The following is a 25,640-nucleotide window of genomic DNA, read 5'->3' as shown; positions in this document are numbered from 1 at the left end:
GTATGTTGTTACTCCTTGACCTATTCCAGACTGGAAGCATGGAAAAGAAAGTAATGAGGGAGACGTGGGAAGTGAATTATGTCACTAAAGGTTAACAAAGTGAGGGAAAGAAGAGGAAAAAGCCCCCAAATTAACAAAAATACTTCTGAAAAACTTAGGATACTTTTTAAATGTTCTAAAGTAATCAATTTTGAACAGAACTTTAATATCTGATCAAAAAAAAAGAAAAAGAATTCGGCTGTTTTTGGAAGTGATTGTGGGAAGGGAGAGGGAGACAGAATTACAATATTTAGAATCCTACATTCTCAGTCATACATTGTTCAGCTGCCCCAGTATTCACCATTCCCATAATACTAGTCTCCTATTCCATATAATGGTTTATATTCTGTGTGCCCATTAATTAAAAAATAGAGAGAAATCATAGACTTCCGAGTTCATCAAATTGATATCAAATATTGAATTTCACACAAACTCAAATCAACTACGCTAACTGTTGCAGTGCAAATGTTAAGTTGATTTTTTTTTTCCTCCAGCTATCTTTTAAGGAAGGAAGCCTCATTTAAAATAATTGATTTTCTTAATCCTGTTTTCTCCTATTTTCTCGAGCCACAAAGCAACACTCTGGCAAAAATACTTGTAAAGTGCGTATCTCAGCCATAATTTAAATTGGATGCACTAAAAAACTGGGACCTAAATAGGGGAGGGAGCGGAAGGATGGGCAAATGGGTGAAGGGGAGTGAGAGGTATAGGCTTCCAGTAATGGAATGAGTAAGTCATGGAATAAAACCCACAGCCTAGGGTAGAGAACAAACTGGTAGTTTCCAGAGGGAAGAGGGAGATGGGTGAAATAGAAGAAGAGGACTAAGAGTACATGTACTGGGGCACCTGGGTGGCTCAGTGGGTTAAAGCCTCTGTCTTTGGCTCGGGTCATGGTCCCGGGGTCCTGGGATCGAGCCCCTCATTGGGCTCTCTGCTGGGTGGGGAGCCTGCTTCCCTTCCTCTCTCTCTGCCTGCCTCTCTGCCTAATTGTGATCTGTCTGTCAAATAAATAAATAAAATCTTAAAAAAAAAAAAAAAAGAGTACATGTACTATGATGAGCAATGAGTAATGTATAGAATTACTGAATCATTAGATGGTATACCTAAAATGAATATAACACTGAATATCAATTACACTCGAATTTAAAATCAAATAAATATTTCTTTAAAGCCGCAGCACAGGGAACATAGTCAATGATATTGTAATAGCATTGAATAGTGACAGACGGTAGCTGCACTTGCGGTGAGCATAGGATAACACAGAGAGAAGTTGAATTACCATGTTCTATGCCTGAAACCAATGTAATATTGTATGTCAGCTATACTAAAAAAATTAAAAAAAAAACAAAAACAGAAAAGAAAATTCTCAAGGACCTTAGTGTGATGTGGAAGAATGCATATAATATAATCAGAGGGGGAGATAAATCATGAGAGACTGTGGACTCTGAGAGATAAACTGAGGGTTTTGGAGGGGCGGGGGTTGGGTGGGGGGGTGGGGTGAGCCTGGTGGTAGGTATTGTGGAGGGCACTGCATGGAGCACTGGGTGTGGTGCTTAAGCAATGAATTTTGGAACACTGAAAAAAAAAATAAAATAAAATTTAAAAAACGAAAATATAAATAAATAATATAATGATATTTGACATTGGCATTACATATAGTATATAATGAAAGTGTTGCTTTTATTTAATATTTGGAATTTATATCATTAATTCCTAAATTTGATTTTAATTAAAATAGCAGGATTAAAATACCTTAAACCTCTTCTATTGTTTTCCAACCCTCTGTACCGATTTGAGTAAAGCACAAACTTATCTCATGACTCAGAATATATATTTGCTATTATTTGGAAAATGTATAATGTAAGCGATATAAAAAAATGAGCGAAAAAACTGGGACATAAATAATTGGGAACTATATTTTGGTGAATTTTTCCCCCCAGTTCCACTGTTTTTCATCCTTAACATAAATAGCAGAGCTATTCTACTTGATCCAGAAAAAAAATTATTAATAATATGTGAATATTAACCTTTGCTGACATATCTGTGTCTACTGTGATGTTGACGCTACAAGTATTTATTTGCTGCCTTCCCAAAGAATTCCAAATTCTATGGTACTTAATATCTTTCAAAATAAGACCTCACACAGCAAAGCGTCCTTTGAAAAGAAGTGCTTCGCAGAACGCAAAGCTGCTCAAAGTGTAGGGTCAAAAAATGAAACGGACATTCAAACACACAACATGAGTTTTCCTATTAAATATCTGTTAAGAGAACATAAGTCTTTTGCTCTATATAGTCTCTCAGCTGGATCAAGCCAGATCACAAACAACTTCTCATTCATCTTTTTGGACCTCTTCACCGAGAAGTTATTTTATGAGCCAAGATTTAGTGACTGGCAGAGTTATTGAATGATCAGGAAGGTCTGCCGGATATAATCACACCCAAAGTCTTCCCTACTCTGTGATCTCTCTCGCCTTCCATTACAGCTACACACAAAAACTGTTTCTGTCTACACTGGTAAAAATGACCCCGGTACTCTGACTTCTTGAGTTAAAGCCACATACATCTTCAGGTTCCATAATTTAATTTACTCATTAAATTCAGGCCCACTAAAAGCAACTGGATCCAAGCAAGGTAAGAATATAACCAGTTTCAGATCTTCAAATTTCTTGTTGTACTTCTTATTTCTCTGGAGACAGGTTCTTTACCTACAGGCCCTTTATCATCATGGAAAATTAATCACATTACTGCTTAGAGAACAATGGAGAGGTGGCATTCCCTCCTCCCCTGACTGTCATCATGTCAGCAACGTTCTAAAATCACGTGGGAACTATTTCACTCTATTCCTTTAAGGCGCCCTTCTCTGTTATAAGAGCGTGCGAGTTATTATCACGGCACTACATTGTAATTATAATAATATTTTTATGGCTGTACGGTGCTTTTCATTGCATAAAAATACTACTTTGAATTATATCTTGTTCAAAGCCTTTTACAAATAGGAAATAATTAACCCTTTCTCAAGAACCCTGCGGGAAGTCAGTTGTAACCAATAATAAAGCCACAAGGTCTGTTTTATTAATTCCCCCCGTCAACTAGTAGGAAGGGAACTTATAATGCAGCATCCTGTTTTAACCCCTTGACTCCAGTGATTCTTAATTTGAGAAGAAAGATCTTCAGTTTTGAAATTATAATATTCTGCGTGTTCAAGTTTTTATTTCAATTCCAGGTAGTTAACATACAGTGTCGTGTTAGTTTCAGGTGTAGGACAGAGTGATGGCACAGTTCCTCACCCAGGGCTTGTCACAGCATGTGCGGTCCTTAATCCCCAACACGGATTGCACCCATCCCCCTCCTCCTCCTGGTAACTGTCAGTTTGTTCTCTAAATTAAGAGTCTGTTTCTTGATTTCTCTCTTTTCCCTTTGCCCATCTGTTTTGTTTTTGATTTTTTTAATCAGTCAAAAGAATTGTATACCTCCGGAAGAAAACTTGATTTATTCCTTTCGGAAACAAATGGCTCCTTTAAACTAACCTGGTCTGATAAAAAACAAAACAAAACAAAACAAACAACAACAAAAACAAAAAGCCCACCCACTGTAGGAATGCTTGTCAAACTTGAGCAGAATCATCTCCCAGAGAGCACCCTAACACAGACTGCTGGGCGGTACCCCCAGAGCTTCTGAGCTGGGGCCTGAGACTGAATTTCTACCGTGGTCCTAGGGAATGCAGCTGCTGCTCCCGTGGGGAGCCTGGAGAGACCCACTGTGCTATAAAAATAGAATTCTTAAACAATAGGGGTAATTTTGATATCCCTATCTGGGCATTAGATCCATTAAAGATCACTTTCTGCATTGTATCATTAACTTTCAAAGGAGACCAGCTTCCTCCTTTTGAAATACAGTAAAGTCCTAACTTAGCTGATTTACTAAGTAAATGTAAACAATTATTTTGTTTATTTACTTATTTATTTTTTACTCCACAGACCCTGGCAGCTCTGAGAGGAGGACTCACTTACCAAGGTGAACAGCAAGTGCCCTTCTCCTTCCCTGGATTGAATCTAATGAATCTTTGTAACAGGTAAGACAGACACATTTCTCTTTCCTCAGGCAATACCTTTGTTCTTAAAGAGCTGCCTCCTCCCAGAACCAGTCACGTTTACAGCCCTTGAAATTACCTTGTGTGCGCACAGGATCTGACATGGGACTTGGGTCACTGAGACCTTGGGGGTTGATCGCTCTGACCATGAATAAATAGATCGTATTGGGCCGCAATCCCCTCACTGTGTAGAGCGTGGTCTTTACATGGTTTGCCACCGTCTGCCAGCTGTTGCTCACCGATTGGCTGAAACAGGAACAGATCTTTCACTTAAAGACCAGTCGTGAAGGTATCAGCAATGGAGTTGGGTATCAATGACAAAAGTTAATGGCTGAAAATTAAACACACACACGCACAACACTTGAAGTGTTAAGCCCAATAAATGAAACATTTGGATGATTTCGGTTTATTCAACAACAAAGCCGAGCCCACCTAACGGAAGTGCCATGCACAACAAAATTAAACTCAGCCCAGGAGATGTGACAGCCCGTTGCTAATGCACAGCAGCCCACTAAATGAATACCTGTAAAAGGAACAGAGGCCAAGATCACAACATCAAGTTTATACAATAAATATGGTCCTCGTGAATGTATGTATATATACCTTGAAAAGAATTAACCTGTAGAAAGAATAAATGGACTACAGAGTAAATTATGCCAATACATTTTCCTGTTACAAGGTGTGTTTTCTTTTGCATCAATTCCACATGCAATATTATAATAGAGCCTTCTAAAACTACATATCTGTAAAAGAAGAAAGGAAGCATGTAAGGAATATTTTCCTTTGATCACATTTTTAATAAAATTGTACATTATACAGTATGTGATTTTTCATCTTCAAATGGTGAAATTCCTCTGAATCTAGATGTGGAGACCCCTTAACAGCCCGCCAGATGCCCATTTAGAAAACTTTGTCTAAGGTCAAATGCTACTTTTGTTCATAATGAGGAAAGAATGGGATTTTTCAGGGCTTCCCGTTCACTTTTCAAAAGTTCTTATATGTCAAAGCATGAAAATTATAGAAAAACTGTCTTTTGAAAGTTGGAAATGATGTATTTGTTGATCGTTACCTTAAATAGATTAGGGAAGCCTAAAATGAAAGTAATGGTTTGTCCTAATGCTTTAAAATGACAGGTGCTATTGCTATCTTTATAAAAGCAAATAAAAGAACATTGAAACAATACAAACTTCATTTTCCCATTTGTGTAAGTATTTTATCAAATTCTCACAATGACTTCATCATGACATTTGCTAATGTATAGTCTATATCCTTATATTGATGACAATTTTTTCAAGTAACAATTGGACATATTTTTTCCTTTCAGCAACCAGAAGTGCATGGAATCAATTCTTTAGTTGTAGCTTTTCATTTTTTTCTTAGGCATACCCCAAAGCTTCACTAAAATATATAGCATAAAAACAGTGGAACTATTTTAAATTCTGCTGTAATTATGAGAAAGCAAGTTTCCAGGATTCCATGCCTCAATAAACAATGCAGAACTTAAAAAGCGTCCCACCTAATTCAATTATTTTCGGCCTAGTTCTAATGACAAATTCTCATCTTAAGTCTTTACGATGGTCAGAGTAAAGAAAGGAGCTAAGTGGTTAGGCGTTGAGCTAGATCCCCATCGACTTAGGGGTGGGTAATGCATATTTAGTCCTATTATCAAGTTATAAATGGAAAAAACCCAACTAGAGTCTATTCTTGAATAAAATCAGATAAATACTTAAAATGCACTGTTAAACATGTTCTTAAGATAAAACAGCAGGATAGCTCACGTGAGATTTTAGGATATAGAAGCTTAAGCAACAACCCAATGGAGGAAAAAAAAAAAAAAAAGGAATTGTCCCATACCTGAAAGCCTCAATGATATATGCACTTGCTGGAAGGGCTCCAGGGGTACCTGGTTGCCAGGACAAGGTGACACTGTTCTTAGTAACATCAGTGACCTGTGGTTTGGATGGTGACCCTGGCAGGTCACTTAAGTCATAATTTTTACTGACTGTTGCTCCAGATTCTATAGAGGACAAACAGAAAATGCTTCATTCCTGATTGCATAAGATGCCATAACACTTAAAAGAAGGAAAATGGTCTATTAAAGAAGTTGACCTAGACAACGAGCAATTCATCTTCATGAATCAAAAGTATGTAAATGAATACTTGCCTTTCCTACATGTTATTAAATGTTTACTTTCATGCAAGATCACTAGAATTGCTTGCTCTTCAGGTAGAGGAAATACGTTTATCAAGGACAAATGTATCAAGCTGCATATATGCAATGTCATGTGGAGAAATTAAAAAGTGGCATATGACTTCATTTTTGTAGTCAGTGAATTTAAAACTTTGATTATTTGATTGTTATTTGATGATGAGCTAATAACTGAAATGGGCTCAAGATTTCTTCTTCATTCCCAAGGACTCACCTGTCACGTCCAGCACAGCGCTCCACGAAGTCTCCCCACTTGAACTTGTAGCCACACAAGTGTAAGTACCAGTATCAGAAATCTAGTGTGCAACAAAGGGAGACAATTCAATTATTTTAATTAATTTGTAGAGTACTCAATCTCAAGGAGGTAATATTTTATTTCTTAAAATGTGATGTATCATTTGGCTGTCCAAATTGTTCATTAGTCAATCATATGTGCACACAAAATATTAAAATCAACTCATATAATATTATTTATTCATAATTTTTTTGGTATTTCTACAACTAAATGTTATTTGTCTGGTAAACTCAATTTGTCTGTTCCTCTTCCATCCAATGTAATACCTTTATCTTCGTATAACTCCAATTTACAATGGGGTTTCGCTGTGTCAGAGTCACATATGGACAACTCAGGACAGAATTTTTCAGAATCCTATAAATATTCAGAGATCAGTAATGCAAAACTATCTTTTCCACCTTAATACATTATATTTCAATGGACAAAATGCACTCAGAGTCAATAAGGATTGTGATACCAGGTGGCTGATTTTTTTTTTTTTAAGACCTGGAGAAAAGTGAAGGAAAAAAAACCAAACAGGTCTCTCCCTTCAGATAGACTGGTATTCACTTGTATTTAGATTTTAGTAGTGTGACAGAGAATGAGATAAAATTATATAATAAACACACAAACCATGTCTAAGGAATCCCTGCAGTTTAGAGCTGAAAGGGACCAAGCAAATAATCTCATGCCCCACTCTTTAAAGCATATTTAAAAAGCCCCCATTCCATTGATCACTTAAAATGCTTTTATTATTTGCTGAAGAACAGGAAAGGATTTTTTTTTTAAGTAGTTGATAATATAATCAAGAGTTCTCTTTTACAAATGTACAAGGTATACATTTCTTTGACTATGCTTTGGCAAAAGGCGCCGATCAATGAAAAAGTGTATGTCAAAAATCTTTGTGGTTGAGTTCTATGGGCCTAGAGTAGAAACAGATTGATTCACACTGGTTTAGAGATGAGACTGGGAAGAGAAACTGACCACCAGTCTGAATAAGGCAAGTCACATGACGCAAAGTTAAAATTCTGTGATGAACATGAGTCTAATTGTTGATGAAATATGAGGGTTCATGGGATATAGTCTCTTCTGGGTCCACAGAGTAAGTGTATTGATGACTCAACCATCCGCAATGGATTCTCAGGTACATCGTTAGTGCATGGATGTTACTGCTGGGCCACCATTTTAATTGATTTTAAATGTCTTTATGTATTTTAACTTGAGTTTCAAACTGCTCTGAGCATCGTTCTCTGCCATATTATCTTCATACAATTGTCTTCTATTATACAGCAGGATGACGGGGGATAGCCATTGTCAAAAGAGCCATTCTTTCACATGTGGCTGTGTGTGCATTATAGTCATTAGAAATCTCTCCATTTAAGAAGCATCACTCACAAACTAAATATAATGAGCCAAGGTTGGATTTTAATGTGATGTTCATTTGAATGCGGTCTGTGAAAGAGTAAAGAATTTGCATTTTATTATAGCTGTTGAACTAAAATGTAGCACTTGTTATTATGTGCAAATGCTTAAAGAAGGGTATGTAGGTAATGCTTCTTAACTGCATCTCCTTGTCATTGTGGAGAGACACAGTCTGACATTAGCGGTGGTAGGTAGGTTTTAATGAGTATTGGAATATTCTACTCCTCAAAAGATACAGATTCAGTTACCAATTAGCTGGACTAGGAGAACACAGTGTTCATCACATTATTCCCACCCCCCCACATTAAATACCAAAAAAAAAAAAAAAAAGAAAAGGAAAGAAATAGTGAGACACAAAGGAATATGACCTATAGAAACCCTCTTTTGACTATACAAGTGAAGTAGTGTAAAAACACATTTTTATCTCCCTTTAAAGACAGTCAGAAAAAGAACAACATTTTCATACTGGAGTTTATCAAAAGCCCTATCAAAGCCGAAATATCGTTGCTAAAACTCACTCTTCAATCACCATCATCATCACTACCTTTATTCTTATTCCTTTAACTTTAAATAATTTCTTTTCGGGTCATGAGTGCTTCATCTCTCTTCTTTCCTTCTCCTTTATCCTTAACCAAGTGCTTTAAAAAGCGATTAATGCGTTGGCACACTCCATCACCTGCTTTTTTCCTCGCGTGGTTGGCTGCAGACAAGCCCCCAGGAACTTGCGTCTCAAAGACACGACTCAGGAGCCTGACACAGGGCTCGAAGTTTGTTTGACATCATCAAGCACCCACCTTTAATTGCTTCTTTCAGACACTACTGGGGATCTTGACTATTCAAGCACACCTTTTAATTCAGTGGTACAGTGAAAATGCATTAACCTCCATGGCCCAAGTCTGCCTTTAGCCCAAAGAGAGAGGTGAAAGTGTTTACTCAAGGAGAGGTGGCATTAATTTTTTAATAACTCCCATTTGTTCAAAGAAGGTTAGTAATTAATTCAGAATCAGTAAAGAAACAGGCTAAAATCTGTATTAATTTATCTTTTAACTGAATTTGACAGCATTTTTTCCTAATTCAAGCAGTAATTAATGCCTATGTCTCAAAATTAAAATAAAAACATTAAATATTAATTTTATTAACAAATATACAAATTAACAAAGGTTTGCGTGCTTTGAGTCTGCATGGACATCCTACAAAAACAGTCCTTCCTTTTTTGTAAATATCTGGGTGATACACTGATAAATACCAAGTAAACACATAATTAACTATAAATATATTTGTATTTTAAGAGAAGAAATAATCCATGTTGTAATCAATTGAAAATACATGCAGTGAAAAATATTTTAACTTCTTCCCTACCTTCCAGATAGTAAAATTCAGCATTGTTTTTCTGGTTTTTTGTTTTGTTGTTATTGTTTGTATTGTGGTGTTGTTGTTGTTGTTGTTTTAATCTTGGCTCCTATTTCTACCTAGATACCAGATTCTACTAATTGCTTTTCCACCAAATATTTTTTTATTTAATTTTTCTTCATTCACTATATTAGTTATCTTAATTCTGGCTCTCATTCCCAATCTTTTGACTATTCTAGCAAACTCTGCAGTGTTAGCATAGTGATTCCCACATGGAGGGGGTGCTCTGTACATTTTGTTGAATGAAAGTGAATATACTCATAGAGGGCAGGCGGTCCCTATCTGGTACTCGCACCTTGTGTAATCAATCCCTCCCCTCGAATGTGTGTGGGACCTGTTGACTTGCTTCTGGACCACAGAAGATGGCAAGGGTGATAGGATGTCACATTTGCGATTATTTAACATAAGGTCATAATACTTGTCTTGCCAGGAGACTACCTTCCTCATTGACTTTGAGGAAGCAAGTAGTCAAAATGGGAATATCAATATGGCAAGGAACTAAAGGCAACCTCCGGTCCACAGCAAACGAGATTCTGAGGTAATCCGTATGATGGCCATTTGGAACTGATTGCTGCAGCAATCACGTTGCTTAGAAGCAAATTTATACCCAATCTTCAGATGAGACCACAACCCGGATACCTGATTATCCCGTTGTGAGACCCAGAAGTGGAAGACCCAACTAAGTCACACCCAGGCTCCTAACCCCACAGAAACAAATAAATGTATGTTGCTTTAAGCCTCTAAATATTTGCTGATATTGTTAAACAGTAGAGAGCTAATACAATATTCAGAAAGAGGCATTTGAGTTGCTTCTGGAGTAAGTTTAATCTGTTAAATTGGCAGGAATAGTCGCCATCTTCCAATAAAAGAACAGCAATGACTTGTCCTTGCCCACAGGCTTAAATCTAAACTCCACAGCAACTTAAACTAAAATGTAAGATTTTCCACCAACTAGCCAAATATACCTTTTATGTACTCAATCTTATCTCTTCAGTTTTTCATATAATAGCTTGGCCAAGCCAAGTTGTCCACATTTCCTTACAAACTTCCTTTGTTCATGACAGTAAATCAGATGGATCTGACGCTTTCAAATTACTTTAAATATCCCATTACCATCATTAACTTCATGTGTTTAAGATTTTCAGCTTTATCAATTGGATACGTACAAATTGGAACGAAAGAATCAAAAGTTTCTGTTATGATCTTATCATTAACATAAGGACTTTCCTTCTAATATCAGTTCATCAAATGATGAATTTGAAATAAGAAATAGGGAAACAAGAAATAACAGGGCCTATAATAAAAGGTACAGCAACTGTGCTAGTATGGAAGATTTTAAGTTTACAAAGCCACTTCCCCCGAGGGGAATACTTACGTTGAAATGAAGACCCAAACACAAGTCAAGCATCACTTACCCGTAAGTTCTTAATCTGCAGTGTTCCTTGTTCTTGTATAGTTGCTCTTGGATCTCTACCCAGAAAAGTAAATCCCTCCTTCAACCAGCTAATTACAGGAAGAGGATCCCCAGTAGCTTTACATTTCAGTAATGCTGTACCATCTACTGCTAGTGTTTGGTTGGCTGGGCCTTGTAGAATTATTGGTGGAGGTCTATCTGTCAAAACTAAAGGATAAGGATATTTTCAGTATATTTTAACTTCTCAGAATTTATATTATAGTATTAGATGCATATTACATATATATTATCTATAATTTATCCTGCATATTCTATGCCCATTATGTATCTATCATTATACATACTATAATATATATATAGCATATTTACTGAGGACATACTATCGTTTATAACTTACTCTGAATTACCTACGGTAGATGACAATAAAATAAATTCTGACATTATAGTATTGTTGAAAGTATTTATCATATTAAAATAAAAATATGGAGAGTTCATAGCAGTTATTCACAAAATGTACATTTTATCTCTTACATGCATATTTAAGAAACCCTATAGAGTGTCATATGGGTAGAAACAACTTTCTTCTTTGCTTTCATTATAAATATACATATAATACATAATTTCACCCTTCAAAGCACCTTGCGCTCTCTCTATATATATTTATACTTGTACATATATATAGACTATGATATGTTGGTTGATATTAAATTACTAGATATAAACACTATTTCCAAGATTATGACACTGGGCCTTAGATTATAGTATTATGATCTGGGTGATAGGATTTAACTAGTCCTTAGAATTAAGCAGTAATCTAGTTATACTCTATTTATGGTATGACAAATTAGGGTTTTCATGTAAAATCAGTGTTTACATATATATCAATTCCTGTGTTCATCTGGGTAAAATTTCCACAATTCATAATTAAATTAAATAAATTAATAAATTATATAAATAAAACAAATAATTTAAGAGTGTTTTTTTAATTAAATTTGTTTCATGACAGTATCTTCAGTGTCTTTAGAAATATTTGATAATGATTTAGGAAATTTAGCAGCATGTTAGTATTAGTTAAATGGATGATGGAAATAGAGTCAATTGGATGCAAACTTTCATCCAGAAGTCATTAGAAGAACACTTCATAACAAAATTGACACGTCCAGGTCCAAGGAAGGCTTTGTTAAGAGAAAGTTCTAAAAAAAGTTCTAAAAAATTACCAAAATATGTATACCACATATATACATAAAACTTTCACAGAAAGGAAAACCAGTTGTGGATTTTAATAATTATTAAGCAACAATGAGGAGAAAGTATCTATAAAGTATCTATAAAGTTTTTTTTTGTGTGTGTGTTACAATGTACATTATCAAAATGTCATTTTGCTCATTAATACTCTAATCTTTGTCCACCAGATTATCTATTTCCCAATCTATATGCAGCATCTTTATTATTAGGATTTGTGGTTTTGGGGGAAAAACATTAAATTAAATAGCCCCTTTACAGCCTACCACGAGAAAGCCAACCAATTTTAATTTAAAATAGGAGTTATGAAATAGATCTACTGCATGTGCATGTCAAGATGCAGTGAACTTCTAATCAACCTAAACTACAAATCAAAATATGTATTAAAATGTGTATGTGTATGTGTGTCTATACACACATAAAAAAACCTTATAAAAAACTAAAAAAATGAAATTTTGTTTGTGTATTATTTACAAAAATTAGAACTATATCTTTCATGATTTTCTTGATCAAATTCTTCATTTTAGAAGTAAATAAAATAATCTTCAGATAATGTGAAAATACAATGTTATATTAATTCTGACCCATACTACACAATCGATATCCAAACTGAATATTCGTGGAATTCATTTTCTTTATGCGTCAAAAATGAAGGGGTAAATCACAAAACATGAATAATTCTGAATTCAATGAGAAAAATGGGTCTACATTACTAGAGTAGAATCTATTTATTCAATTTTAAATATTCTTACTGCTTTTTTTCAAATTAAATATCTCTGCAGAATTCAGGTAACTTCTCATAACCTGTTTTTATTTTTATATCCCTGAAATCATTAGATATCGCCAAGGACATCTAATTACTTTCTTTCTTTTTTATTGCTCAAATGAGTAGCTCAATGTCTTTTTAATGAATTTGATCAATAAAGTAATTGAAAATCTCCTCGCCAGAAGGAATTTTCAGTTTCAAAGATGTTATGGGTGAAAGATGACCGCAGGTTTCCATGACACTGAGGTCAAAGGTTAAATGAACATTTAGGGTTTCCAGTGATCTGTGAACAATTCCCTGGTTTTCTCTAACTATGCATTATAAATCCTCAATAAACCATTTATATAAGATCATGGTGTGACATTTGTTGTCAATATAATATATAAATACATTTCTTCTCTCCTTTTAGATGCTATTGGCTGCACTCAGAATTCTCATTACAATTTCCTAATTTTCTGAAAGAAAAAGAGCAGAAGGAAAGAAGAAATAAACAGTGCCAACGAATTAATGAGAAGGTCTTCTGAAAGGATATTTTGAAATTCAAGTATATTGAAGCATCTTCATTCAATCTATAATCAGTAAAATTATCACTCAACAGAACATTTCATCACCATTAGCAATCTCATCTTATATGAACCCTTGAGTTAAAAATACCTCCAAGAAAGGAGTCTAAGTGCAAAAATGCAGCAACAGAAACACTGCTCTACGTGTTTTGCTTGTTTCTCTGAATATGACATACATTTTTTATTCTACAGTGGAATTTCAATTGGCCCTAAATTGCCCTGGGTCACACCCTCCAAAAACTGTTGCAAATGAAAATGATAGCTCATACCATTAAATTGTTAACCAATCTGAAAACTCAACAAAACTATGAATAGAAGCTAAAGTCATAAGTCAATGTAGCAAGTTAGTATTAGAAAGAGTTATTTGTAATAAATAATGTGTGTGTGTGGGGGTTAGGTCTTGAAGTTAGAGTTTTTTCCTGTCAAAATCAGTAACTCTATAACCTTCATTCAATATTTTTGCAAAAGGATCTTGACTTTGTGATTGCTTACTTAAGTAAAAATCAATGTAGGAATTAATATTCAAGCCAGTTGTAGCAAACCGTTCCGTCCTCTCACTTATCAGGTTTAAACTTGTTTTTACTCTTTTAATTTTGACCTTAGAAACAAAGCTGGAATAACTACTGTTTTGTGAGATTATGTCATCAACCAACACACGTTCTCAAAACAAAAGTTTTCCTTTCATTGCATCAGAAATGACCCTGAGAATCTGTCATATATTCTGGCTCTTCTAATTTATCAATTTCATTTCCTACAAATATGGTTTGCCTTTTCCCATAACAATTTATTTATTTAGAAATATTTTAAAGTCTGTCTTTCGTAAAATAATATAAGCAACTAGGTTACAATAGAGGTTTCCATTATTAAACATAGACTGTTTTATTCTCATATACAGAAAACAACTTAGGCTCTGGCCAGAATATCTTCTTTTCCCAGTATATATATATATCTAGACATTTTTGCTAATGATAGAAAGAATAAGGACTTAAGAAAGATGAATAATTATCTTCTATTTCTTTTAAAAAATACATAGATATGAAGGATCAAAGATCTTGCCCATCTAAAGAAAGAATTTCTTAGCACTGTTACCCTTGAACCTGACTTCTTTCAGTTCCATGGCAGTAAAATTTCTGCAACATCAGCAGGTACGGCCATTAACGACTCAATGTTCCTACAGTCAATGTTTGTCTGTTCCATTCATTCCTATTCTTGACATGGTGCTGAATCAGGCAACACCACGGACAGACATTAAAAAAAATTTCCTTTGTATTAATTTTAAATAACCATTTAAATTAACCATTTAAATTAACCTATGTAAATTTGAATAGCATAAAAGTGCACCATATTTCTTGAGCAGAGAAGGAAAAGAATCAGAGAGGTCACAAAACAGAATTCTTAGATCTCAGAAACCAGCATCAAGGGAAAACAAAAGCCCCACAAACCTCACAAACATAAAAGAACAAGAGAGAATTTTTAGTTTAAAACATCAAACAACACGGATAAAATTGTGCTCGGAAACTCACAAAATATCTCAAGTTTTCTACCTACCAAGGGTGACAAATAAGCTCTTGGGGAAATAAAAACAGATTATGGAGATCTTTACATCCTTTTCAACAATCACTATAAATGTAGGTGTCTCAGCTATGATTTATAGTACATAATGTGCAAATAAAAATCCCCCAACAATTTTAGCATCCATCAGTAGTTTGGAAGCTATTTAATTTAATTTAGCGAATGAATAATTAAAAAGTCATAGGATGTCATAATGTGATTAGCTAACTAAGAACTCATCTCTGTTTCCCCTAATATTAAAGATGATATCTCTTCCTTCTTTAATGAAATAAAATTATTAATATCCATTAGAAGCAATCATGTCAGCATAAAACTAAAAAATATACAGATGACATATCTATACACTGGGAATGTGAGGTCATTTCTTTAAAATAGAGAATCTCTGTATTTTTTTAAAATAAAATAGACAGTCTTTGATATTTTTCTTTGGAATAGTACCTATAGAATTAGAAACTATTAACAATGTTATTTTTACCTAGATTCAAACTTAGAAGACAGGCATTCATTTACACATTTGGCAACTCAGAAAATTTCACTTGGTTAATATGGATCTTGAAATAAAAATTATTATTTTCCAAAGACAAATCTAATAATACCGCACCATCAGTAACTTCCAGTTGAGCTTTCGCTAAAATGCTTCCTGCCACAGTTAGGGCCTGGCAGATATAGTAACCCGCATCTGAGCGCTGAATGTTGGTAATTGTGAGGTCTCCGGTTGGCGAAACAGAGGATCTACTGTTGGGTTGCTGGGGTTGATTTGGAAAAAGCAAGTTCTGTGAAAGAAACACAATCTCATCAATATCTTTCCCACACAGCAGGAAAAATACATTAACAATAGCTATTATAATTACTGTGATATGGTAGGACAAAGAAAATACCTATTTCTAAAAATATGGTCTTGAAATGATTAAATGCCACATAGTGAATTTCACTGGGAAACTTTCTCCAAATCATGGAAAAATAATATGCCTTAAGAAGTCAGCCTGTCTTCTGAAGTCTGAAGGAATAATCATCTAAAAACCATGGATCTTGGGGCACCGGGGTGGCTCCGTCAGTGAAGTTTCTGCCTTCTGCTCAGGTCATGATCTTGGGGTCTTTGGCTCAAGCCCTGTGCAGGGCTCCCTGCTTATCGGGGAGTCTGCTAATCTGTCTCCCTTTGAACCTCTCCCTCTTGTGTGTGCACACACATACTCTCTCTCTCTCAAATAAGTAAACTCTTTAAACAAAATAAGAAAAAATAAAAATAAAAAAATAAAAACCCTGGATCTTTACCTTAAGCCTTTACTTTCTCCCTTACTGCCAGTTACTTAATATCTTTGAAACATGATTTCCTCATCTGTAAAATGGGCCTGACAATGCTCATGTGACTCACCAAACATTGTGATAATGGGACTGTAACATTAACTATGCTCGTGTTTTATAAACTGCACATCACTAAGAAATGCAAAATAGAGTTTCCACTAATCATTCTGAATACTTGATGTAATTATCTGAATTTTTCATTAATTTCTTAATTATCTGAATTTCTTAGGTAGCTAGGACTGACAGAAAGAGACAGTCAAATCTACCCCTGCTACAAAATTTCTGCAGATTGTAATAGCTTTGAAAGGAGCTAGGTAGAAATATTACCATCTATGCAAGATGAAGCAAATCATTGAAAATAAAGAGAAGATGCCAAATGTTTCTGAGGTGTGCATGTGCCCTTAAAGAATTTCACAATATGACTTTCTTTTCTATGAAAAATTACTTTACAATACACTCACATTAAATACAAGCAGCCCAAACGTAAAATTTCGAAAGCTCCTGTAGGAGAGCAGTAATGTTAACTTGGGTGACCTATGTTGCTTTCCTGTTGTTCAATTAAGAAAAACATCTGGGTATAACAAATCATATTGAGGTATGTTTCCAAGTTGGATTATAAATAAGAACATATCAATTTTTATGTTGTATTTACTTACAAAAAAGAACATTATAACCCTCTGGGATCTGTTCCTCAACATAGTAATTAATTTTTCAGGTTTGTAATTAAACAGTTTCAATACGTTACAATCAGGAGGTAATAACATTCAATTAAAGGCATAAGACACATTTTCACCTTAAAATGTTTTTACCCTTGAAGTAATACCAATGGAAGAGGATAAAATAGGGTATTAACACTTTTCAATTACGCTAAATGACTTTAATCCTGCGAATGATGTCCTACTTTAATTAGAAGCTCTTCTCTTTATTGCAACATGATGGATGTCCACTTTATTAGATTTGAGTGTGACACTATAAGCCCACTTTACATAAACATTACCGTGTTATTAAACCCTTTCTAAAAGAAGTGATGTTTGCAAGCATGTCAGGAATATAATTTCAAAACGCTATTGCCCTCCTATAAAACTTGTATTGCTATATAAGTCTAGACATTTTCATGCATAGGAAACAATATGAGAACAAGCTAATTCTCGTGTGGAATCCAAATATATTACTGAAATAAACCATCTAAAAGAGAAGGGTCTAAATTTTAAAGCCACTTGAAAATGATACAATAACTCAAAGTATGCACTTTCCTACAATTAGCCATTAGAATACTCATTTACATAGCGCTAATACATCAGATGGACTTAATTCTCTCTGGGATCTCTTCCTCTACAATGTAATATCAGTCCACCTTCTAAATGATTCGTTGACATGGAAAATGGCATATGATTGAGGTTAACCCATCATCTTTATTCGTGGCTTGTGTGACACAGGCACAAGAAAATGGATTACAAGCAAAACCCAGGAATTCTACAGAGCTCTTCTCGCCTTCAAGTGCCTAGGTGTCCTATTAGTGCTAATTGGCATTATCAGCACATATTGAGGAATATGGACCATTAAGTCCAGGCTCTTAACTCTCTCTACTGATGGAGAGTCATAGATCACTGTAAAAATTGGATACTGGAGACAGTAAGACCGATTTATTTTTCCTAATATTCTAATTCATAATTTGAAACTTTACAATTTCCTCAGGCAATTCTCTTTTGTTCTTATTCACAGTCTCTCTCTGTCTCCCTCTCTCTCTCTGCCCCCACTCTCTCTCTGATGCAAGTGAGATACATGAAGGAAAGAAAACCAGACCTAAGATTATAATCAAATCAAATTACCTAACTAGAATTTTTTCCAGAGACTGATACCTCTGGAATTACCTGCCACTTTATCAAAACAAAACAAAACAAAACAAACAAACGAAACAGAAAAAGAAATTTTTTAATGCCAATTTGATTATCTTCAAAAACCATTAAAGCAGAATGTAGCATATGTAAATACCATGTTTATTGGGCCACAGGTCCAATACACATGTTATCCAATATCTTATGTCAACCCGGAGCTATTTTAGGGCATGTGATTTACACACGATACAGCTATATTTATATAGTAATGAGATGGGATGATGGAATTTCACACAATACATGGATTTATTTATTTATTATTATTTTTAATATACGGATTTAAAGTGTAAATTTGCAACAATCCTACTGCTTCAGATATTATATTTATAAAATTGATAAAAAGTAATATATTCAAATCATTACATTTCCTATTAGTGGCTTGCAGGAGTGACTTTGATGGATCCCAAAGCAGCCAGGGTGGGTGGAGGGAAAGAGCTGCAGGCAAGAGAAAAAGTCCCTTTGAGCTACCCGAGCTCTCCAGCATTCACCCATCCCAGACTTCTTAGGTGCTGTGTGGGTCTTGGGGCAGAGGTGACCAGAGTGGTGTTGAACCTCTCCTTGGTGCTGGGCATTACTGTCTGGGCAGCGGGAGACCTCAGGTCCTGGCAGCCTGGGCCTGAATGACAGTATGAAGATGAGGACAAAGGGGAACTTCCTGATGCCTTTCTTTCTTTCTTTCTTTCTTTCTTTCTTTCTTTCTTTTAAGATTCTGTTTATTTGAGAGAGAGAGAGAGCACAAGTAGGGGGAACAGCAGAGAGAGAAGGAGAAGCAGACTCCCAGCTGAGCAGGGAGCCCGATGTGGGGCTCAATCCCAGAATCTTGGGATTGTGACCTGAGCCAAAGGCAGACACTTAACCAACTGAGCCACCCAGGCGCTCCTCCTGATGCCTTTCTACCCAGATACATAAATTCTGATCAACAGGTTCTTTAAATATAGTTTAAAATTTTTCCCATCTCTGGCAAAGTTTTTAGATTTCCTGGGACTAAACCATTAAAACTTAAAACTCTTAAACCATTAGGTTTTCATTACTCCCCAGGAAATTCTTCCAGAATGTGGACTAACAACAGAGGGTGCTGAGGTCTCTTCCTGTGACCTATATGCCTCCTGAAAGTTGGTTCTGGGAAGACTACAATAAAAATATCTCTAGGTCCTTCAGGAATGCACTGATAAGCTCTCAGGCAAAGAACAGTTTTCGGTTTAAGCTGGAAATTCCATTCATTGCCTGAGAACCTAGAGGCCAAGTGCTTGTCCAAGTTGGACACTGCCTACGTGGAAAAAAAAAAAAAAAGCATATCCAATTGACTTTGAACAGAGTCGGAAAGGCCATGCTACCCACAGAGGGTCTTAAGTGGACAAATTAGGGCAGAGCAAAGACCAGGCAATGCTGATGCCTTCTGGTATATGATGTGTTATTTCCCATCTCACCCCACTGTGAAGGAATCCAGACAGGATGATGGAACTAAACACTCTTAAATGGAAGTATCCTTAAGTTAATGATAAAACAAAGGCATTTATAATATCTCTCTATGAACAAGGATTGCAATTGGCTTCTAGGTGGATTGATAATGGAAATATTGTTTGACTGGTTTACATGTATGTAGGATATTCTAAACACTTTATACGTAGATACTCATTTTATAATTCCAATATAGCCTGCTGCCAGAAAGTAAAATTATTTTTCTGTTCAGAGATTTTAATAGCTATGTAGGTTTTAACCTGGCTTTTTAAGATGATTTAGTTACACTGAGTTGTATCTATTCTATGTAAAATACAGAATTTTGGATATTAACAGTGGAAAATACAGAACATTCTATTAGAATATCCGAACCTCACTTATTTTAGACTTAATCGTTCTCTTTTTTAGAAATAAAATATATTCGACATCGATAACAGGAAAGGCGAGACAAACTTTAAGAAGCACCAGAGACAGGAAGAGTTCAGAGATTTCAGAAAAGCAGTCAAGGTTCACACTCACCTGGCTGCCTTCTTTTTGCCAAAAAACAGCTGGCTGTGGATTTCCTTTAGTTTCACAGGGAAATGTCACTGTTCGACCTTGAGCAACAATCTGATCTCTTGGCCTAACCACAAACTGTGGAGGAGCTATAATTTAAAAGGAAAGAAAGTGTATAAATATCAACCACTGACAAAGAAATAGATATCAAAGGGAAAATCTGGTACTAGATGGACTGCTCAGAGCCAGACAGAAACCACAGTGTTTAATGTTTTTTTTTTTTTTTCTATTTTTCAAGGCATTTTTCAAAACACAATGGGGAAAGGAGAAAAGCACTCTCTATCAAATGTAAGGAAAAGAAAACTTATTAGTAGATACTTCCTAAATGTTGTACATAATAATCCTGTAGCCCTTATATTTGCAAAGGAAAATAGATTTTTCATGATATTCTAATGTCTTTTAAAGAAAAATATGGTTTCCCAATTTGGTTTTGCGATTTGAATAGATAAAGGTGAAAAAGAATCCCTTCATTACACAAATACAAAATACTCCTTCCTCTGAAATTAGCCTACTCACAGACATTGACCATTCCTGTAATACTTATAAGACATTGTTCTACATGCAGGCAAACCAGAAACCTTAGGATATGATCCCTATCCTCAAAGTGCTTATATTCTGGAATTTACGAGTTAAAGTGTTGAAGACATCAAAGAATTATTAACTGGGAATTACATACAAAGATAACTAATGATATAATGACATGTTTGAAAGTGGTTGATTATACTTAATTCATTTCATTTAGATAAATAAGCATTAGTCAGACAATTGCTATGTTCCCCTACTGGACACGAGGATACAGAGATAAAAAAAAAATATCTATCCTGCAGCCTTCAAGGAACTCACAAACTAATGGGAAACACAAAACGTGATGATCACAACAGCAAAAGCAAGGTAATACAATTATCTAAGACTATGCTAAGTTCAATGATAGACATGTTTCAGAGCACAGCATAGGAGCCTTTCAAGCATAGTACATGTAAGAAATGTGACGGGACTTCAGGAGAAAAGGATCCCTTCATGTTATGGCAGCTGTGAAAGGCTTTAAGCAGAAAATACACATTACAGGGACTTTGAGGAAAGGGCAGCGTTTAGGTAAGTGGAGAAATGAACACATTCCAAGCAAGTTTACTGAGCAAAGTGCAAGAAACAAGAACACATCTAGCATACAGTGTGTAATCTGGCAGAAATGAAGGGTCTCAGTTGCATAAACATCATGGGCTAAAAAACATAGATTTGGATGTGGCCTAAGAAAGTCCTGAGAAACCAAAGTGGGGATTTTGTTCAAGGTCTTTCTAAGCTAAGAAGGGACAGATGCAAAGCAAAAGCATTGGAAATCTCAGCCCTCTAATGAATATAGTATGGATTGTGAGGGAGGCAGATCAGTCAGTAAAATAGGAACTCTGGTGCGAAGACGAGGGAAATGATGTAGGCAAAGATAAGGAAACCTAGGCATGAGGAACTCCAACAGAAAAGAAACTAAAGGGATCGGGGGAGGGTAAGAATACTGAGAAAGTTCAAGTTTAAAGTGGGAGCCAAGTGAGAGACCCTAAACAGTATAACTGTTAGTTTTCACAAGGACATCTTCTTCACACCGAAACCCACTCCTGTTGACAAGAAAACAGCACTTTTATTCCATGACTTTTCTCATCATCTGTTTACACTTTAAATCATCGCTCCTGCTAGAAAATGGAGGACGAAAAAAAGTTTAAAGTCAACTCTAATTTTTAAAAGCTGCTGGCCATGGCAACCATCCTAAAATTTGAACTCTGAAGAATTAGAACAATAAATGACGTTCGGTTGAAGTCTTTACCCAGAATTCTTTCAGCCCTTTGGGAGTACACAAGAGCAGGTCCAAGAACAAAGTCAATGGAGGGTAGCCTCAAACACAGAGCCAAGGGCTAACGCTTATAAGAATGCAGTATAGAAACAGCAGCAGCATTTTTTTTTTTTTTAATTCACTCAGATTTGCAGTGACTTAGTTTGTAGTGTTCTGCCTCCTAACTCAACCCATTCAACACATCCCCCAGGGACAGCAGGGATAAATCTACTAAGTGAAATTTTCTTCTATAACTATAGATAACAGTAGACTCAGTCTAACGGGATGGAGAAGCCAGATTTATGGATCTATTTGAACAGAATGTGGTTTATGTTGCCTCGCATTTTCAGGAGATTACTTGCTTCTTTACAATCTTCTTGTTATTTCTACACAATTTCACTGAATCAGCAGATACATTGATTTTTGTTCCCTGTTTTCTAATAGGAATGATAGATTAAATCAATGTTACAAAATTACTTCGGGGACAACTCTTAAAACACTGCAATGTCCATTTTTCAGGGAGGATATGAAACCACCAGATTATTTATACCAAAAAAGGCTTAAGATTGGTCTCTATTATCTCCAATATCCAAGGAAAATAATACATATTAAGCAAAATTTAAAGATCAGATATAGTTCCTGCTTCTTATTAATCCTATAAAAGACAAATTTAGTGCCAATATGGATACTAAGCCAGAGTAAATTAGCTTATTCCTCATTATAAAAAAAAAATCATGTAACAGTCTGAAAAAAGTCACACAATCCCTTATTTGTTCATTTGTACTGCTTTGGACTAAAAAGAATTTAAATTGGCTCATATTACCTGGTTAGTAAAATCTTAGAGCCCCATTTGTGCTATAAAGTCCTTCTTTATATAATTAATTTTTAAAATGTAATAGTTAATTTTTAAAATGTAATAGTTAATTTTTAAAATGTAATAGTTGATTGAAGTCACCAAAAAACACATCAAATGAAAATATATTTTATAGTCTTAAGCATATTATGCTCACTCTGTATCTGTCAACCTATCTACTTCAGTAAAATTAACATCTATACTTTAATCATAAGCACATACCTCCTTGTATTTAATTTTTTAAACTTTTAAGAACTTCTTAGTAGAAAAGTGATTTTACAAAACACTTTTGGAATCTGGATCCTACAATTTTAACCATCTGCAAAAACATCCCCCCCAAAAAAGGACTAGCAAATGACCGCAACTCTCTCCCCACTTTTCTAAAAACATGATTCGTTCATTTATTCATTCAAAATGCACTGGCTGACCACAGATTATGAGACATTCTCTTTGGTACAGGGGATGGGAAGTAAAAAAAAAAAAAAAAAATTGGCAGTTACTTCCAGGTAAATAAGTAAATAAAAAAAATGGATCAGAGTATGGTTTGTATAATAACACAAAAAGCAGAGGGTACTGGGTGTGAAAGGTTGGAAGAGCAGCAAATAGACCAGATGATGAAGAATGAAGAGGGCTATGGTTGGGTTGTGTTTTAGAGCAAAAATAAGAGTTCATTGGATGAAGAGGAGTAAGGTTACTTGGAAAGAGAGAAGCAGATGCCAGGCAGAGACTTGAGGGGCTGGATGTATTAGTGGAGTGTACATGGTCTTAAGAATAAAATCAGAGGGCGCCTGGGTGGCTCAGTGGGTTATGCCTCTGCCTTCAGCTCAGGTCATGATCTCAGGGTCCTGGGATGGAGGCCCACATCGGGCTCTGGGCTCGGCAGGGAGCCTGCTCCCCCACCACCTGCCTCTCGGCCTACTTGTGATCACTCTCTGTGTCAAATAAATAAAATCTTAAAAGAAAAAAAAGAATAAAATCAGAGATGCAGAAGTGATATAATTAAGGCCAGATAATTTATGCTGAAAGAGCTTCAATTTTGCCCCAAAACTATGGAGATCTGTTCAAAGATGTTTACGCAAGAAAGATGTAATAAGATTTATGTTTTAGAAAGTATGCTTTTTCTAAAAGAGAAAGCACAGATGCGAGGTAAGAAAATCATAACAAGTTAGGGCAGAAAATCAGTTGAGAACTGTTAGTTATAGAAGCACCTTAAGAAAACATTTCACCAGAACTCTGAAAGGACAAAGGAATTCTGTAATATTATAAAGTAACATTTACTAGTAATGATAAGACCTAAGAAGACCAGGAAATCGTAATTTTTGAGTTTTTATCCAATATTGATTTTTTTTAAAAACCCCTAACAAAATACTATCAGTATTTGTATTATTCACACTATGAAGAATTCTTTCATGTGACTTTCATTTATATTGTATTTTTATTCCATGTTATTAAAAACACACCCTATTTCTAAAGTACCAAATAGTTTCTTGTCATCAGAACTTTAGCCGCATCGCTCTCAGTGGAATTGGACTCACCTTATCATTTTAAAAATTAAACAAACAAAATACAGATCTTAAAGCTAAGCAAAAAAAATTTTTTTCAAGAGTATTTCCATGTCTGAAAATGTACATCCTTTCCTACTGTCACTTATAGTTGGACCACCAAAACAAATCGCATCAATCACTTTTACTTCTGTAGTCTCTCTCTGCTCAAAATCTATACTGCAACCTCCTGTGAAGGGCTATCAGCTGAAGGAATTTATTTTTGAGGTTTTAAAGTGAAAAACTGCATCAATAATTCTTCTGCTAACATTTCACATTTTCACTCTTTCAGCCAGCTGGCAGTGAAAATGGTTTGAAAAGACAGTGCTTAGCGGATGGCACCGATGGGAGGGAGCAGGGAGAGAGGTGGTAGTTTATCAATACGGCAAGGTAGCACAAAGTGTGCTCCATGTAAAATGGATTTTCTATGATGACTCTCATTAAACATAAAAAAACCATGATTGGGTCCTCAAGATGACAATTCCAAACACATATTTAAACCCAATGTGCATTAAAGAGGTTGAGTTATAAACTCTAGAAGAATAGAAATGGCAATTCTTGTACACATTTTCCAAGAAAGAAGACTATAAAATACATATTTATATCTTCCCTAAAACCCAAAAGTGGTAGACAAATGTTTTGTGGTTGTGATATAATAACATAGTTGCTTAATCAGTTAAGTGATTATACCTTATTGTTACAGCTATCACAGGAAATGAGATGAAGAAAACAGTGGTATGATTCAGTGTTCGATGGATACTTACAAGTTAAAAACAATAGCTTTATAAGAAGAGCGTGTTGTGTGATTTCCAGAAAAGTAGACCCAAATACGAAAAGGTCAATTGAGATTAGAGGTCTGGTATTGTTCACTTGAAACGGCATTTTTGAGAATTTAAATACAATGCACAGTAAATTGGATTTGATTTCTGCTAAATTATGCTTTGATACTGTATTCAGTCCAAGCTGGCTTCAATCAAAGTCAGGCTACAGCTCTGTTATGCTAATGTCCGCTGGTGGAAGTGAGTGGGTGTTATGGAAATCAGATGGCTGAACATGAGTAGGAAGCATAGGCCATGCGTGAGGTGGGCTTGGAGATGAGGGGATGGGGAGACCTAAAGGTTAATCACATCATGTTCCGAGTTGTTTTTACAGGAAAATATGACTTTCTATGGCAGACATGAACATGGAGATCGTCATGCGGCAGTTGCATATATTAGTA

General features: G+C 35.3%; 1 protein-coding gene across 20 annotated transcripts in view; it reads right to left on the bottom strand.

Annotated features, from left to right (window-relative positions):
- The window catches only part of ROBO2 (roundabout guidance receptor 2), a 1,684,719-nt gene that overhangs the window by 88,546 nt on the left and 1,570,533 nt on the right, over positions 1 to 25,640 (bottom strand). For all 20 annotated transcript variants that reach the window (XM_044251123.1, XM_044251119.1, XM_044251120.1 and 17 more), the window contains 6 exons: positions 20,176 to 20,300; positions 15,603 to 15,774; positions 10,860 to 11,065; positions 6,553 to 6,634; positions 5,984 to 6,146; positions 4,209 to 4,375 (listed from right to left, as the gene is read on the bottom strand). In XM_044251123.1, coding sequence (XP_044107058.1) covers positions 4,209 to 4,375; positions 5,984 to 6,146; positions 6,553 to 6,634; positions 10,860 to 11,065; positions 15,603 to 15,774; positions 20,176 to 20,300 — 915 coding nt within the window. The remainder of the gene's footprint in view (positions 1 to 4,208; positions 4,376 to 5,983; positions 6,147 to 6,552; positions 6,635 to 10,859; positions 11,066 to 15,602; positions 15,775 to 20,175; positions 20,301 to 25,640) is intronic.

The sequence above is a fragment of the Neovison vison genome, chromosome 6 (assembly GCF_020171115.1).
Source record: "Neovison vison isolate M4711 chromosome 6, ASM_NN_V1, whole genome shotgun sequence".
Classification (NCBI taxonomy): Eukaryota; Metazoa; Chordata; class Mammalia; order Carnivora; family Mustelidae; genus Neogale; species Neogale vison.
Note: the sequence above shows the minus strand (reverse complement) of the source record. Positions and strands in the feature narration are given on the sequence as shown.